The sequence below is a fragment of the Rhinolophus ferrumequinum genome, chromosome 4, assembly GCF_004115265.2.
Source record: "Rhinolophus ferrumequinum isolate MPI-CBG mRhiFer1 chromosome 4, mRhiFer1_v1.p, whole genome shotgun sequence".
NCBI lineage: Eukaryota > Metazoa > Chordata > Mammalia > Chiroptera > Rhinolophidae > Rhinolophus > Rhinolophus ferrumequinum.
The window spans coordinates 23,738,062-23,756,890 of record NC_046287.1 but is presented as its reverse complement, the minus strand read 5'-3'; the positions used below and the strand labels follow the sequence as shown (position 1 = coordinate 23,756,890).

The following is an 18,829-nucleotide window of genomic DNA, read 5'->3' as shown; positions in this document are numbered from 1 at the left end:
GCCTCGCGCTCTCGGGGTCTCCGCTCCGAGTTCCTGGTTGGATAATTTGGGTTAATACTAGTGAGTGAGGTTTTTGCGGCTTCAAAGGGTATTTCAAGTTTCCGGAGCTCCTCCCCTCTGCACCGTGTGACAACAACAACTCGTCCAGCCGGCAGCCTGCACTTTTCAGCTCATTTTCTCTCTGTCATTCCCCTCTCAATCTTTGATCAATGTACTTGCCAGGGAGAACCCAAGTCCTTCAAACCTCCTCCTTCTCACCTTCATCCTTAACTTTGTGCTAGAGCGGGACCCACACAACAGCAGCCGCCCCTCCCCCCCCCCCCCCCCCCCCCCCCAGCCCCGATCCCAGCCCCCGGAGAGCACTCGCATTTCCACTTGCGGGACACTTTTGTGCGTTTCTCTCCAGAGCGCCTGTCGCGCTCGCCCCTCCTGCGATCGCTCTTTCTTCCCCTCACCTCCGTTTTTACCCCCTTCTCTCCCTCTCTCCTCGTTCCCTCCGAGAGTTGTTGTTGTCGTGGCCCCTGAGCTCCTTCTGCCTCTGTCCCCCTTGCCCTCCGCGGGGTGCGTGGCAACTTTCCGCTCCCTTCTCCTGCTGCGGTTTCCCCCTTATATGTGACCATGGCAGTGCCGGCGGCTTTGATCCCTCCGACCCAGCTGGTCCCCCCTCAGCCCCCGATCTCCACGTCTGCTTCCTCCTCTGGCACCACCACCTCCACCTCCTCGGCGACCTCTTCTCCAGCTCCGTCCATCGGGGCCCCGGCATCGTCGGGGCCAAGTCTGTTCCGGCCGGACTCTATCTCTTCGGCCGCGGCGGCGGCGGCCACGGTCAGCTCCAGCGGCGGCGGCGGCGGCGGCAGCAGTGGAGGCGGCAGCGCGGGCAACGCAGGCGGCGGCGGTGGCGGCGGCGGTGGCGGCGGCGGCGGCAGCAACTGCAACCCCAGCCTGGCGGCCGCGAGCTGCGGCGGCGGCGGCGCCTCCAGCACCCCCATCAACGCGAGCACCGGCAGTAGCAGCAGCAGCAGCAGCAGCAGCAGCAGCAGCAGCAGCAGCAGCAGCAGTAGCAGCAGTAGCAGCAGCAGCAGCAGCAGCTGCGGCCCCCTCCCCGGGAAACCCGTGTACTCGACCCCGTCCCCTGTGGAAAACACCCCCCAGAATAATGAGTGCAAAATGGTGGATCTGAGAGGGGCCAAAGTGGCTTCCTTCACCGTGGAGGGCTGCGAGCTGATCTGCCTGCCCCAGGCTTTCGACCTGTTCCTGAAGCACTTGGTGGGGGCTTGCACACGGTCTACACCAAGCTGAAGCGGCTGGAGATCACTCCGGTGGTGTGCAATGTGGAACAGGTTCGCATCCTAAGGGGACTGGGCGCCATCCAGCCCGGAGTGAACCGCTGCAAACTCATTTCCAGGAAGGACTTCGAGACGCTCTACAATGACTGCACCAACGCCAGGTAAGGAGCGGGGGCAGCCGCAGCCACCCGGGGTCCCCTTCCCACTCGCCTCCTCAGCCTTTCCCTCTCTCCCTTCGCAGCGCGGCGCAGCTCGCTCCGCGCGCGCTCGAGCCGCGCGCCCCGGCGAGCGCAGCCCTTGCCTTCCTCTCCTTAGGGCTCCGACCGCTCGCGACCCTCTGGGAAGTTGGCACCTTCCCCAAGCCGAGATCTCTTTCTTCCAGCGCTGTCCGCCCCTTGCTGGCGTGCTAGTGGGCGCTTGGCTGCGGGAACCCCAAGACTCAGGGTGAAGGGGGCGGCAAGCAGAAGGACCGAGCTTTTCTATGAACCACAGCCCCTTCCTGGGCCGCGCCAGCATCTGGGGACCCCTCAGCGCCGCTGCCTGTGTGCGCTCCCTCGGACCCGGGTTCCACGCGAGAGGCCGGGCACCCGGGCTGGTCAGAAGCGCCGAGCTGCGTGCACGGGGCGGAGGGGAAGGTCGTGACCCTGCCCCGCAGGGTTAAGGGGCTGGGAAGACGCCTGGGTGAGGGGCCCACGAGGTAGTCTAGGGAGTGGGCCACTTGGAGGTTGTGAAGGGAGCGACCTCCGACGCCAAGAGGTTCGGGGCAATCCCGAGGGACCCGCAGAGACTTCAGCCCCGAAACCTTGAGGGGAAGCCCGCCGAGGGGAGGGGGTCTGTGTGTGCGCGCATGTGTGTGTGTGTTTGTGTGTGTGCGCGCGCGTGCGTGCGTGTGAGCGTCTCTGTGTGTAAAGTAGATAAAGGAATACGTTTGCCCCGGGGCAGATGCGAGGGGACCAGCAGGATGTTTTCTGTAGGGGGAGGTGACTGGGTACCTAAGATTCTGGGAGCTGAACTGGAGAGAGACGTGGATGGAAGATCACAGCTCTCTCACTGGCTTGCTCGCTCTTTCTCTCCAAACTGTTTTGCTTTCTTTTCCTTTTCTTTTTTCCTTTTCTTAAGGTTAGTAGCTCACGCGATAAGTAGGTGCAGGCTTTGCACTGGGATGCTCTTTAGATCTCAATACAGTAGCCGGTGCGGTGGCTTCCCTATCCCGGCAAAGCGCGCGAACCCTGGAGGCCACGCGACCAGAGCCCTGCCAGACCAGTTTTATGCTAATGAACGCTTACTGGGGGAGGATCTACCGAGAGGGGGGCGGGAGTGGGGTAACTTGTCAGTTTCGGGGTAGAAATGGTCATTTCACCTGCTTTCGCGATTCCGGTTCGCTATTGAGGGAAAAGTTCAGTTGACGGGAGAAAGCCAGTAAGGAAAGTTAGAGACCAGAAGCGGGCGCATGGGAACTGCGTGCAAAATTTGCACGGAGACTTCGGTATCCTCCCAGTTAGTTTAAAGACCTGGAGAAGGAACGGAATCTTACGGAGTTTTACTCTTTTAGGGTGTGTGCCCCTAGTAGAACTAGAAGAACTGAGGTGGGAAGGAGAGAGGGATAATCTGGGTGGTACCAGAAAGAAACCTGGGATAAAAAGCCCCTAGCTATTCCTTGGAAGACGACTACTGACTACTGTCCCGGGAAGGATGGAAGATGAAAAAGACTCGAACTCCAACCCACCACATGTCCTATCCCGACCTAGCTAGAAACCTTTTCCTGTTTATTTGCCATTCTTTGCGTGGGGTAATGGGTGTGTCTCTGGGTTTTGAACCTTCATTTCTAACTATTTTGGGGTGAATGCTAAGAGAGCGCGCGCGCGCGCGCGCGCGCGCACGCGCCCAAGATATGGACAGGTGGCAGTAACGATTGAGAGGGAATCTTGATCACTAAATGTCATTTGTGGAGATAATTGGAGTCTTTGGATGTACAGAAGATAAAATATTTGCCAAAAATCCATTGTTACAACTATTCGAATCTGGGCAGAAAATTGTTACAGAGTTGTTATAAAGAATGCTAGTTAAAATTTGAAGTCAGTTCAGATAATGATTGTTATAAAATTGTCTATCCAGTGAACTGGTGAAGCGCTGCTGTTTTTCTCTTTAGGAATCAAACCACTTTGCTCTTGAATCCTCTTTGTGTGTTTCTTACACCATACATTGTACTAGATAATTAATAGCCATTTCACATAACACACAAAAAATTGCTAGAGAAAATGTCCTTCTTACGACTGTGATTTATAATCAGTGTAAAGCAGGTAGGGTTACACTCCTTACAATTATTCCCATGTTGTTTTTTCCCCTGAATTTTTGCTTAGACTTGGAAATTGAAGTCCTCCCCATTTGATCAAAGACTATTCTTAAAATTATTGGCAAAAATATGTAAATATCCACCCCCCCTCCCCCGAGGTTAACTGTAGCTCTGGAGATTAAACTTTTAGAGCCAAGATAAGTTAAATCCAGTAAAACTGTTATCCTTCAAAAATATATCATCAGTACTCTATGTTTCAATCACCTGGTTTTTGTAATTAAATATGTTATTCTAAAACTCTATTTTCAGGTTATTTTCTAAGTTAAAGATGGTAAGTTTGTTGATTTACTATTGTATTTTGATCTTGTATCAACTATAAGACTTCAACCCTAAATACATGCAAATATATCAGTCCTTAACCTTAGAAATTTGTAGTTGCAGATAACTACCTAGGTTTTCCTAACTCTGCCAATGACTAAGAAAACAGAAACTTATAATTGAACTTCTTTTCACCAAAATATAACTATTTGCTGTGAAATGCATTATTATTTTACAGGCTAATTACAAGTGCTATTGTCTTATTTCTTAACTTTGAGAGCAATACCTAAAATGTTTTGCATCTTGAATTTACAAAACTAAAATTACTCATCATCAAGTTCAGTTTATGTTCCACTATTCAGATCTTTTTCATTCACTTAGATATATTGATTTATTTCATTCTGATTTCTTTCTCCTCTGGCTACTTAAACTATCTAAAGAATAGCTTATACAGAGGGTAAGAGAAACTGGGCAAAAAGACAAACTATGTAAAACAATATATACAGTGTGCAAGAAACATCAAATCTTAGCATTCTCGGCTTTTTACAGAACACATATCTAATTATGTCTCTTAATAGCATTTAGATACCAGGGAATCTGAGGAACTCAAATGATGTTAAAGAAAAGAAAGGTTCATAAACTTGCTCAAAGTGGCTCAGTAAGTTAGTAACAAAACTCAGAGTGGATTTAATTAGCTTGGGACTATTGCATCAGTATGCTATCTATGAAAACTAGAATAAAGTTGAAGCCATCTGTCATTATCACAAGGAGATGAAACAGAGACTATCACTTGCCTTTATTGTAAAGCTGAAAATGAAAGAAAATACAAGGAACTGTATTTAAAAGTTGTCAAGGACAAAGTCTGACCTTGATCAGCTTCCTTCAATTATTATTTTTAAACTAAACATTAGTTAATGACTTGGCTGTTGCAACAGAGGGTAACTTAATTAACTGGTAACCATTAAACAACAACAACAACAAAAGGAAACGTAATTATGTACGTGGTCAGGTCTCTGTAAGAGTCAGTCTCTTGTTTGTAGATTGGGTTAAGATGCAATTTTTTGTGAACTGAAGTAATAAAAAATGACTTTTATTTTATCTAAAATGCTTTTTTTTTTGCATATTGCCAGAAGCTGATTTTGTCTGAGGATCGTTCAAACCAGATTGTGATTTGGGTAGTATGTAGCCCTAGATTTGTGGAGTTTTGACTTGAATAGATTCCAGTTATTTTATCAGAATACAGAATATGTATACATATATATACATACACATATATATGTATGTGTATATATATCATATATACCCACACATATATATGATAAATGTATATATACATACATATATAGTACTATACATACATATATATCAGAATAAATACAGTCACAAACAATATTTTTTTGTCTCAAAAGTTAATATCATCTATTAACAGCAGGTCAAAAGACTTTGCAAGTTATTTTTGTTCAGCAGTAATATACGGATGCAATTTTACTGTAAGAAGTATAAAATATTTTCTAATTCTTGGTTCTATTTTATTAAATCAGGGGTTTTAATAAAGATAGCACACTGAACCAGTCCATATTTATTTAACATTTCCGGCGTTACATGTTTTTTCAATGGCAGGGAGTTAGGAAACTTATGCATCAACATAGAAAGTTTCAACACAAATGCAGATTTACTTCTAACAGATAATTATGATATTTGGCACAGAGAAATTTAAAAAAAAAATTCAAATGATGAGAGACTATGCTTTTGAAGTTTTTGTAATTATAGTCAATTATACCTCCTATAAAGCCCAATATTTCATTTTATAACATTTCAAAAAGAACACACGGCATAATTAGAAGACTAAGGCCTAAGTATAAAGTTCAAGTTTGCTTCCACCATCATTTCTGTATACTTCTTTAAAAATGTTAGAAATTAATCGTTTAATAATATATATAATACATAAATAAAATCTAAAATATTATAACAAAGGATTTACCTTGTCAATTAAATTACATTGCAAAATACAAATTCTTGAGTTATTTGGATAATACTTCAGACCTGTTGTTTTCTTGGAGTTAGTTTCCAATAATGTTATAGTCATTATTGTAGAAGTGCACATAGTTTTGAAATGGTTTTACTTTCTGAACTCAACAGATTACTAGTTAATTGCTCTGAGACAACGTGATTTGCACATATATTTTATTTTGTGAAGCTTCAAATGTATAGTAGAATAAAACTATAAGATGTGCTTTTTTTTTCAGAGTTCCCCTACAAAAATTGTTTGTGTTTGATGTAATACACAACTTTTAAATCTTCATTTTTTAGTCTAAATCTGCTGTATTTTTTGTTTAATCTACATTCACGGAAGTTGCATATAAATTATTGAGACCAATATTAACCCTCTCTTTTGTCTCATTACTTCCCCAACTCTCCAGATGTGACCCCCAATATTGCTTAAAGTCTTGGCTGGATTTGAGCATAAATCACTCTTCTCTTTGGTGACTTACCATGTGTGATTCACCAGCATTATGAAAACATAATATGCTTTATTGTTTCTCATTTGATGTTTTGTTTTTTGGAATGTAAGTAGTATTTGTAAATTAGCTTAATGTGTAACCAAAGTAGTTGCTATTTTAGTAACAATTTGTGCTTTGACTATCACTAGTATAATTTATTTCCGAGTGATTTTACTAAATTGTTTCATACAACTGCCTTGTTAACACCTAAAATCATCAATTAAATTGCATTGTATTTGCCCTGTAGAACATGTGTATTGCAAAAATATAGTAAGAAATGAAACTTGCCACAGGTTGTAAACTGCTCTCCCTTTGAATTTTTGTCTGAAGAAATTAATTTGAAGTTTGCCTTCTAAATAGGTACAGGTGAGTCTTCTAGATTTCACTAAAACATTTTGATTTTTAAGGTTTGTTGTAGTTGATTCTTTAAAAAAGTTAAACTTTGCCTGAATTTTACCTTTCAAGGATTCATTTTCAGACTGTTCACCAGAAAAAAAAAAAAATGTCACATCAAGTACATACCTTTAGAACGCAAAGGAATTGTAAAAATTTTTATTAACTATTTACGTATTTAAATATGTAATTAAGATAAAGCTTTATCATTTTATATTTGAATTGTTGTAAGAATAGAATGACCTTAGCATGTGCCAGCATGTGCCATTTTCTTAACAACTGAGTTATTGCGTTGTGATTGGTTAGTTATATATACATACATGCACACAGGCACATTTATTCTTGTCTAAATGCTACAGCTTAAAAATTCTAGCTGAGAATACGTTAAAATACATTTATATTTATATTTCAGGCTATGAGACTGCATTAAGGCATACTCTTTTCCATTATGTTTTTTATGTTCAATAATATATTTTTAATGAAGAAAATCCTTAATTAAAAGACCACCTAATAAGGTTCAGATAAGTGTAATATCAAAGGCTTTGATCTGCATAGATACATATGTCTCAGGCATAGCAGAGGTTCTGTGAGCCTACATTGTACTCAAAGTCCTTTACTTCCCTTCTCAATTTATCAGAAGTATCTCCAGTCAAAAGTTTTTCTTTTTCTTTTTTACTACAGTAGCTGTCTTTTAAAATAACTTTTAATTGCCGATAATTGCTTTTTAGCATGCGTCACAGTATAGAAATGACTTTATTAAAATAGTGTAGTAAGTTCACCAAATTATTTCTTTGGAAAACAAGAACACCAAAGATAATGTATTTATATTTGGTCTAGCAATTAGCTATTATTAGATTAACTGGTGGATCACTTTATTTTGATGAACGTATTTACTTTAAGAAGGTTCAGAGAATATTTTAAAAGTGTCTATTACAGTTCATGATTAGCTTTATATTTAAATGTGCAAATAACTATGAACAGAATTTTCTATCCATTATAAATTAGTCAATTAGGCAATCAATCAATGAAAGCTCATTGTTTTGCAAATTAATGATGTAATTAAAATTAGTGGAATAAAATAGCAGATAAATGTCATATAATATATAATATAATCATATAGACAATGACTCATATCTCCACTTGATCCAAAATCTGGGATCTTGAACCAGGTGCATTTTAAATTTTTTGTGTATTCTGACTTGGATTTGTTTTATAAGATAAGAGGATTCTAATTAATAAATTTAAAAATGTATATGTAGATTTTTCTAAATTGGATATTGAAATGGCCAATGACTAAATTTTGTTAAAGGTGTGGCCCTATTACTTTCTGATTCAAATTAGGTTGGATGTGATCCAGCATATCAAGCTGGTTTTCTTTTGCACATTTTAATGTACGTGACTTGAGTGAAAGTTGTCAAAGACAACTTACTAAGCTGGAAAATTCACTATGTCATTATTTAATTAGTCTTATACTTCTGTTCTTATAATTATATTGAAGTATCTAAAACTATGTATAATATTACAGCAAATGCTGAATAGCCAGTATCTTTTAAAAAAAAGTTTTACAGATTAATAATTAAAAAGACAAAAAGAACTTAACTGAAGCATGTACAACACATTATATAAGATGAATACAATACCTGGAATGCATTGTGTGTTTCTAGCGGGGAAGTCAAAATCATTTGAAAACTTTAATTTAATTCAACTATAAGTAGATGTACTTGTATATTAATAGTAATCCTGCAGTGAATTTTGAAGGTAGTATAATGTTTGACACAAAAATTGTATATGCTTTTAAACCATGATTTTCACAAAACAATATTGAAATAGGCAACAAAATGGATTAGATACTTTTGGTTAGTAAACATTAAAGAATTGAGAAATGTTTTCCTTACCTTAAAGTAAATGACTGAAGAAGTAAACAAAGTATTAAAATGTCACAGTGTATCATCTTTGAATTTATGTGGTATCAAATGTTTCTAAATAATTAGATTATCCTTCCAGTCACAGCAGAAAAAAATAGGACTTTTCTTCAAGGACAAACACAATATATCAGGAAAGAAAGAGTACTAGTAGAAAAGGAATTGTTCTATGGAAATACATAGAGGTATTTGCAGTAAATACCTGCTAATTCACTTTAAGGGATACTGGTCATTTCTTAAGTAAAGTTAGCGAAAATCAATCTCTAGATCATGTTAATAAAGAAATACTTTATTATATTCACATATCAAACCAGTGAAGTATTTTCTTAAAATCTTACACTGATTATAGTGTGGAATTTTATTAGCAGTAACAGTGAATGGGCTGTCTTATTCATAGTCTTATAATTCAAAGATATTTTATTTGGGTATGAACAAAGCAGATCTCTGAAGGTATAACAGTCTTTGAACCCATCACAGCTCTGCTAAAATATACTGATATATTCAACAGTATTAATTCTTATTTTATATTTAAAATATGTGATTTTTTTTTAGCCTAATTCTTGAAAGTGATACTTATTTCTCGAATTAGGCAGTTTTTAGTTTATTTATGCCTTTGGATTTTAAATGAATAACTTGAAGCACTTTGAATTGTCACACATTATATACTAGGATGCATATTCTTCTGTGTGCAACAAGTGTAAAATATTTATCATTATTTTAGAGATCTTTGTGGTGGACATTTTTGTTTATATTTACCTTAGCCATTTGTGGTCTATGTATTTATACTTAAATAGCTGCAATACCTTTGATAGAAAAGCCTTTACATATGTATATTTTTGTATGGGTGCACATACATTCACATTCACACACACAGAGGCTTATAGACACAGGGCTGGCTGTAGGCAAATAACTTCCCAATAAAATTGGCTTTAATTTTGCTTTCTGTAATTCATTGAAATATCAAACAACACAAGTCAAATTCTGCTTTCCTGAAGGACAGTGGAAAACATTTAAAATTAATTTTAGGGTAAAAGAAGTATTAATACGTAAATGTTTTAAAATATAACTATAATGTGGATTGTTATATGGTTAGTAAGACAGTGATTTAAAACTTTTCTTACTGTTTCTAGACCTTTAATTTTATGATAACTAAAGTGTACTTTTAATTCTTTATGGAAAATACTTGTATCTGAAAATTATTGTATTTGTGTGAAATAGATACTAAACGCTTAGGTACTAGAATCTTTACATTATTGAATGACATTTAATGTGCTTGATGTCATTGCTCCATTTCTTTTATTGGTTTATTTCATTGCTGCTTGCACTTTAGAGCAAGCATATCTTTTAAAACCAGTGGATAAATGATAGGAAAACAATTTCATAACCTAAAAAAAAAAAAAAAAAAATGATTGCTCTTCTAAAAGCTTTGCCATCAATGAGATGAGTTAGGAACGAGGTCAGTGGGTTAATCTCCAGGTCTACATAAGGAGATGTGTATTACCACTTCTTGTAGTAGACTGTAATTGTCTTTGAAAACACCTGGTAGAGGTCCAGTTAAATTGAAATCAATTACTTTCTCAATCATTCCATGGCATTTGTCAAGTTATTACATCATTGGTAAAAGTGCAAGCATGCATGCATTTTCTTTTCAAAGTAGAAAGAAGCTTATAAAACAGTAACTACATGAAAGTTTTTGCCTCATCGAAAGCTTGTGGAATAAAAGAAAAACGTGTACATAATAAATGTAAAATGACATTGAAGTTCATCTTTGCATTTAGTTATCTAAGTATAAAGGAGCATATTTCATATTACTTTCTGTGTCATCTTCTATGCCTATATTTTTAAAATTCAGTACTAAAATTTTAAAATATTTTATGACTTGTGAGCTCTGACACCTTCATTCTTACCCTCTAAAAACCCTCTGACAAGTGTGTATTATAATCAAAGATGAATATATCCCTGCTGTTGACTGATTTTTTTCTTCACACCATTGACAGTACATGCAGATTTGAACTTGTAGCCAGGAACAGTGCTTCCATGCTTCAAATTGCCAAAAGACCCCCAGGGATAGAAACTTGACCTGCTTTTATGAAACCATAGAATTACATTTATACAAGTTACCCCATGGGAAAGGAATGAACTGATCCCAATTCCAACCTTAATATTGGAACCTTCTGGGTCAAATTTGATTTTTCTTTCTCTTAACACCTGTTTGGCTACCAAATTTCACAAGTAGACGTTCTTAAGATATTTAAAAAATATTATTCATGAATGATATTTCACAGTTAAATCAAAACCAAAGTGCCATCAAAATTTTGCATTTCTTCAAATTTTTACATTATTAGGATGTTACTTTTTAAAACAAAATGTCTATCTTTTAAATATGAATTCTAGATGTAAGGAGTTTAAACATACATTTGTTTAATTGGATTTGAAAACATTGAATTTGTACATTTTAAATAACTTTCTCTCCCTTGAAGAGTCAGCTCATAAGGGAAGAAACTTTTTCTAAGGAGTTGTGATATTATTTCAGAATAAGAATTTTTCTGTGAATATGTTTAATTTTTTTCTTTAAACATTTTAAATAGTTATATTTCTTATTTTATTCTTAGTTAGACCACCTAAAGAGGTTTCCAGAAGGTTTCTTTTGCCACTAATAGTAGCAAATGAAGGTGACCATTGATACATTGGATACATAAAAGCTATTTTTATTTTGATTGGATTCACTTTAGTTATGTGGACTGGGCCTAAGTTGGAAAACTGAAGTTAATTATGTCTTCAAATAAAGAGAAATTTATGTATATATTAGTTTGCTTAATTTCTGGAATATCAAAATGCTATATCATATATATATATATATATATATATTATATATATATATATATATAACTAATATAAATGGGTAGGGTTATAGTATCTTTTTGTTTATAACTGATGTTATTAACCTAGTTTTCCATATAAAATGAATTGCTTTCAATCTTATACAGAAAGTGCCAATACACATTTTAAGAGATGTTATCTTAAAATGTGTATACATTTTTTTCGGCACCCCCTGTATATACAAAAACACTTTATAAATGGTAAGCAAAAGACATACATATATACCTCCACTCAAATATATACTATTACAGTTATGATAGTTAAATATCCCATGATTGTATTTTGGAACTGAGGTTATCAAGTTCCTTTCCCAGTTAAAAATTTAAAATAATTTCAAAGACCTTTCACTTCTTTTTTCACTTAATATCTATAAAACCATTTGGATAATTGTTTTTTTCACCTACAAGAACTAAACATGAAAATTCTTAATAAGAATTGTTATAACAAATCAATTCTTGGGGTAGAGGAAAAACATTGACATGTTCGATGGAAGGTATGCCACTTTCTTTACTACCATAAGACATGATAATCAAGGAGAATATATTTAGAATTTTAAACATGTGTTTTTTATTATTTTTTATTGGCTGTTTTATAGCAAAAACAAAAACAAAACAAGACAAAAAACTTAATTTCATTGTAAGCTAATACTTTTCTGCCTTGCCTTGACATTTATCATTTGAATGTTCAAAAATTAAATAAATTATTTAGATGTTTCCAAAGATCACTTTAATTCCATGCTTATAAAATATCAACATTTGATTAAATATTTCATTTAATTTGAAAATTTGCCTTAACTGGTTACATGGTGATACAAATGACTATTGCTCTTCATTTACTCTGACTGTGATGGAGGAAGGAAAGGAGTAAGATCACATGACTCAATTATGCTGTCCTTAAAAAGAATCTAGTTCAGGAAAGGCAACCCATCTTGACTTTTGTAATGGTGATAATATGAAGTTTCTATGACCTTTTTTGTCTTCCAGTGGCACTTTGCAGCTCTATTTTTAATAATGATTGATGGTATACTACATGAACTGAAAAAAAAATCACCTTAAAGATTCTTGCTATAAAATGCATGAAATGAGAGATGGAGTTTTATATTTTAGATAATTCTCTATAAGTAGAATAATCCTTAATATTTCACAGACTTCTACATCATACTTAATATAGGAAGCCTTCAGACATCAAAGTAAATGTCATCTTCTTCAACATCTTTATCATCTAAATTATCTTCGTAAGAATCCTCTTTATTTGTAGAAACTCTAGTGAAAATTGTGCATGAAATATAAACACTTTATCATGAAATTTACCTTTAAACATTTGCCAAAGAGAGAGCAAACTGGTTTTTTGAGCTGTTGTTATTTACATCAGATACCCCAAATTCAATAGTGTGAAAATATAATTTATTTTTATTAAGGTGTTTTATTTAAAGTTTAGGAAATAATATTAAAATGGTATATTTGATCTGGAGTAAACTTCTTTGCTCTTTCTTTTGGGGTGTGGGTTAAATAAGGGCCCATGACAGGGATGCTGTTTGTTTTTCACAAAAGTTGTTTGTGATTTCAGGTACTCTTGGGAAATCTCTTGATCAGATTCACATCTGTTCCTGTCAAAGTGGGTGCTAAGATACCGGTCACCCAGCAACCATGTCCAAGAGGGAATTGGGCCGATAATAACTTCAAAAAGGAATGACAGATGCTAGATTAGGATGAAAGACAAAACGCATGAAAAATGAGCTTGTTAGAATCAAAAATTTGTTCAAGCACCTTTATGTAAATTAAATGAATATTGAATATTTGCATGCAGTAATTTCTACTTTTTCATTTCATTGAAAAGAAAAGAATAGTGCATTTAAACTCACAAATGTGACTTCTTTCTTTTGTGCTAATCAACATACAAAGCTGAATCTCAATTTAAAAAATCAGATTAGCCACCTGGGTTCTTACATCTCTACTAAGTATATTACAGTGTTTTTCTTATAACAATGGTACTCTTTGGGACAACTTGGTTTATCTAATTTTTTCATAATAAGCAGTCTAGTGTGAATTAAGATTACTTTAGATAAATATAAATCTATTTCTTGAGAAAGCATCTCAAAAGTAACCTTATCCTATTGTCCTTGAAATTGGTTAATGTACATTAGTAAAAGATCACTCAAGATGAGTTCACAGCAAAAGCACAGGCTTCTCGTTGACTGGTTAAATAACAATGCATTAAAGAAAAGCAGGGTGGTTGGTATACCCAAAATGAAAGTAGGCAGAAAGGTCTCTTCAAAATTTAAGATGCTTTTTGATACATTACTAGTTTTTCTATTGAATGGTTCACATGCTAATCAGAATTTAGAAGGGCCTGAAAAAATGTAGTGATTGAGAGTGGTTTCTGAGTCTTGGTTTAGTAATGTCTAATGTGGTCACGTAGAGAAATTGATTTTCTTCAGAAATTAATTAATTTTTCATATCGCCCTAAGCTGCAGTTAAAAAGAGTGCATACTTGTCTGTTTTTTCCAGAAATATTGCCTAATCATATTAATACCATTGCCCCAAGGATGAAAAGATAATTGTACAAATGCATTTGGAAATATGTATCACTGAGTATTTATGATTAAATTATGCAAATGACCCAGCTCTCATCCTTTCCAGACCCAGATTGTCTAATTAGGATTGATATGCTGAATGGATGTTCCAGAATTTGAATACAAGCATGTCCAAAGAGCAGAAAATTGGAAATGACAAGGCTGAAATCCAAAGAAAAGTGTCTTTCGTTTCTGTACTTTGTTAATGTGCTGTTAGCAGTTGAGAATTTTTCCCTCCCTTTGGCTATTTTGTGACTCATATGTCCTTATTAGAAACAAGTATGCAAAATCACTTGAACTTTTAACTATTCAGTGCTTATTTAAAAATAATAATCCTCTGATCATTCAAAGAGAACTTCACTATTAAGTTGCTTCAAACAATGTAAACTTACCTTTCATTGACTTTTTTTTTAAAACTTCCTCAGAGTTGGTGTCATAGCTTTATTTCAAAGCTAGCTCTCCAAACTTAATGTTATACCAATGCAGTCTTTTCTAAGGATATCCTTCCTTGAATTTACAATTCATTCATTGATTCATTCACTCATTTACTTAAATATCTGTCTCCTTATATTTGGAGAAAACTGTTTAAGTAACAATTCTGATTAGGGAAGAAAGAAGCAGCACTCTACATGTACCAATGTTTGAATTTGAGGTCCTCAGCAGGCTTTCTCCCTCACTGATTACACTCATTCATCTTAGATGGAGGGGTGGTAGAGGAGCTAGCAAGGGACTGAACTGTCAGGACTCCAGCCTTTGTTAAGCAGCGGGTAGTCACTGCCTCTGAACTCGCCTGGCTCCTGCTTTCCATCTGCAGGATGATGGATTGCTATGTTTAATACATTTCAGCTTTTGTCTGTCATAGTGTGGACAGACTGTACTATCAGTGATTTCAACAGTGATTAGGGCACCATTTCAAACCACTCCTATTGGTCAGACAGCTTCCAGGAATGTCTGATGAAACACACTCATTGGCACTCTCACCATGTAAATGTGTAGTTTAACTAGGCAGAGGTTGTACACTCACAATTTAGAACCAGTGATGAAACCCAATGAGAGTTTTACTAGATTACATATCCACTTTAGAACAAAATTACACAAGACAACATTATGAAACATTTTGGGTCTCAAACTAAAATACTCATCCCAAGTGGTCCCAAGTTAAGATACATCTGTAGTCTTTAAATAGCAACATCATGCGTGTAATAGCAGGAATGTATTCCACCAACTATGGTGTCAATTGTTGCTATCCTCACCAGTGTTGAACTGTTTAGCTATTTTGGGAGGGTAGAATGTGAGGACTACGTTCAAGGACTAAGACATGACGTGGCATGTGCTGTGCTGGGATTTGCTGAGCTGTGGGGCCTTTGTGGTTCACAGGTCCAAAGACTGAATGATTTCAACAACCAGAAAGCCACAATGGCACCAGCTCAATATTTTCCCTGGAGTGTCTTATTCTATTTATAACACTGGTGCTAAGAAAATACAAGTAACTAAAAGAAAAGATTCTTTTAAGCCATTAATAACATAGGCAAAGTTTTATTTGGAAAATTGGACCTATATAAATAAATTGAATTTTACTAATTCTATTATAATGTACCAAAGGCAATGTAAATTGTAATGTAAATTTTAAAATGTATTATAAACATGGAATTTTAACTCTCTTAATAGGTAATTATTAAAATATGAAGCCAGCCAAAGTTTTGAAACAAAAAAACTAAATCAGAAGAAGCTACTTGCTTTCAACTACTCTATTCATAGGGAGGATTAAACATAAAGCAAAAATCCAATGAGAATAAGAACTCCACATCCCAGATTATATTTTCCCTTCCTGATCTTGTTTTCATATTGCAAAGTTTTCACCTGAGATCCTTTCAGTAAAGGTTTGTTGTTCTGAATATATGATGACAAATACACACACACACACACACACACACACACACACACACAACACAAATACACACACATTGTGTTTCCTTTGTACCAGTTCAATAGTTAAACTTGTTGGCATTTTGGCATTGCTGATTTAGTAATAAGGACAGGTGGTGCTGTACTTCCTTGGAGAGTTATAAAAACATTCATATATTTTGCAGATTAACTTGTTCTTTGTTATATTTTAAGGCTTGTCTTATTGAAACAGTGTTCAGCTTAAAAATTGTGCATTCATTCAGCATATTCTAAAGGAATCATTTGTCAGAGTAAATCAAAGGTATAGCTCACAGTATACTTTGGAACAGAAATTACGTAACTGGGCTTAAGTAAATCTGTATTTTTTAATCAAAGCTATTCATAATTTATATAGCACATGTATAGTGAAATAATGTACTAACCCTCTACATTTTTGTACTGCATAATCATTCTAATGTGTGGTTGTCAAATCTCTAGTCATAGATTATCGCATATTCATTTATTGCCTCCATAGCGTGGGTGGTAGGCAGGCAGGGCAAAGTGGCAGAGTGTTTATTTTAGAGAAGGATAAGATATGGGGGGGGCGCTAAGAGAAGGTCACATCCCCTGAAATCACTGCGACGTGTGGAATTTCTATCAAGTCAAAGGGAGAGGCATGGTTGAGGCTACTAGATGTAAGGTTTTGGCTTTGAGCTTTCAACAGCAGACTGCATGGAAGGAAGAGGAGGTGTTGAGTACATACTGTGTTCTAAGGTAGAACAATCACATGGAATGGCCTACATTCCTTCCCTTAACTATTTGTTAGTAAATGTTACGCAGGCAATTAATAGTCAGTAGAGACGCAGGATAAGGGACCTGGCTGGGAGACAGACCTTAAAAAGAGGAAAGGCACAATTATACTATATAAAAGCTATAATGCTTTCCCCTCAAATAGTTTAGCAAATGTAAGTGTTTGGCAAATTCGAATGTCTGTTTCGCCCATAGGTAAACTTGTTTGGGTTACTCAGAATTGGATCTTGTGTAACATTGGGAGTGTGTGTGTGTGAGCACAGGCATCCACAGGTACACTGTAGGTTGCCAACCCTTGTTATATACATTGTTGGTCTTATGTTTAGTTAAACACCATAATTACAAAGTAATACAAGTCATTTGTCTTACTGTGGTTAAATAAAGAAAAAAAATATGTGCTAGAAACTAAATGAATGAGTTTCTCGTGAAGCTAAATGAACAAGTTTACTGTCTGGAAATGGTTCAGAATGGAGGAATATTAGAATCCCCTGTAATCTCCCCCGTCCATCTCTAGTCACAGTGTGAGTGCACTGGCTCCTGCAGGCGTGCGCAGCACCTCTGGTCTTAGTGTCCAGGTATTACTGTTTGGTAGATCCATAGATTGGGGGAAATAAGAAGTTAGGCCAGCAGGATCAACTTCTTATTTTTCAGTAGCTTCCTATAATGATTCCAACTCTAATAAGGTGAATTACTACTGCATGAAAAAGGAGAAAAAAAGGTTTTGGCCATCTTAGCTAATAAATCACATTGACTGCATGGCTGCTCAGATCAATTGTGCATAAATCAGTGCCTTAAAGAGTCTTAAACTAAGATTCTACCAAAGACCAATCGATCTACCAGCGTGTTTAAAGGCATGGTCTCTTGCCCATAGCAAACTGAACAGGCATCCACAATATTGAGATTGTTAATATGCTGTCAAATGTTGAAATGAATCAACATTTGGATCTCAGAGGCATGGCTGTGATGAGTAAAGCAGTTGTGAGTGTGTGGAGTCAACCGATATATATTTGTCTTCTTTGGTTCACTTTTTTTTTTTTTTGTCTTTCTATTTCTTTATTCTTCATTGTTTTTATCCAGAAAACTTATCATCATGACATACTACATATTTTGTATGTTTGTCTATTTTACATTGTCTATGTCCCCCACCAACAAAGAAAAATGAAGTTCCATTAGAACGCAGACTCTGCTTTGTTCACCACTGTTTACTCGCAACTAGAATTGGTTCACTTTTGTAAGTTAGGTAATGCAGAACATTTAATTCTCAATATGTATACGAAAGCTCAGTTTTGAAAACTTCATCCACAAATGTAACTTTGGGGAATTGTGTCCCACAAAACTCTCATTATATTATTTCCAAAAGAAATTGTCATGACTATCCAAGAGAAGTATTTCATTAACCACGGTAGTTGTAGATTTTAGATTTACTGATCTACAGACAACTTGGAGTCATGAGAACAATCAGGAAACTTGATTTCAAGTTCTGACTATTTCAATCACTAGATGGGAGATGTTGGATTAGTCAACTGGAAACTCCATATTCTCAAATATAAAATGGGGATAATGAAGATAACTTTTCTATTTATTTATAAAAAGATTGTGAGGATAGAAATATGGTAATAGTTATTTTGAAAGCACTTCAGAGTTGGTAATGTGCTTTTCAAGAGTTGTTACCTGTTTAGAATTCCATTTACTTTTTAAAATTGAGATATAATCTATATATAATGTTGTGTAAGTTTAAAGTATACTATTACATACTTCAAAGAGACTAAATTTAAAATGTTCTCACTCAATTAAGTTTTTAAACTCCTTTTAACAGAATAGCTTACAAAAATTAAGAAAATCTAATTTGATTCTTGCTATCACCCTTTCTCTTCTTTCTAAGGAAATAACAGTGAAATAATAATTGAAAAGAAGAATTTGTGAATTCTGCAAAATTATATTCTTATAAATATAATATTAAAACTTGATTG

General features: G+C 36.2%; 1 protein-coding gene across 1 annotated transcript in view; it reads left to right on the top strand.

Moving 5' to 3' along the window:
• Window positions 1–326: 326 nt before the first annotated feature.
• Window positions 327–18,829, top strand: part of DACH1 (dachshund family transcription factor 1) — a 402,483-nt gene continuing 383,980 nt past the window's right edge. Inside the window, 2 exon segments of the mRNA XM_033105102.1 lie at window positions 327–1,264; window positions 1,267–1,447. Of these exon segments, the coding sequence (XP_032960993.1) occupies window positions 619–1,264; window positions 1,267–1,447 (827 nt within the window). The 5' untranslated portion in view covers window positions 327–618.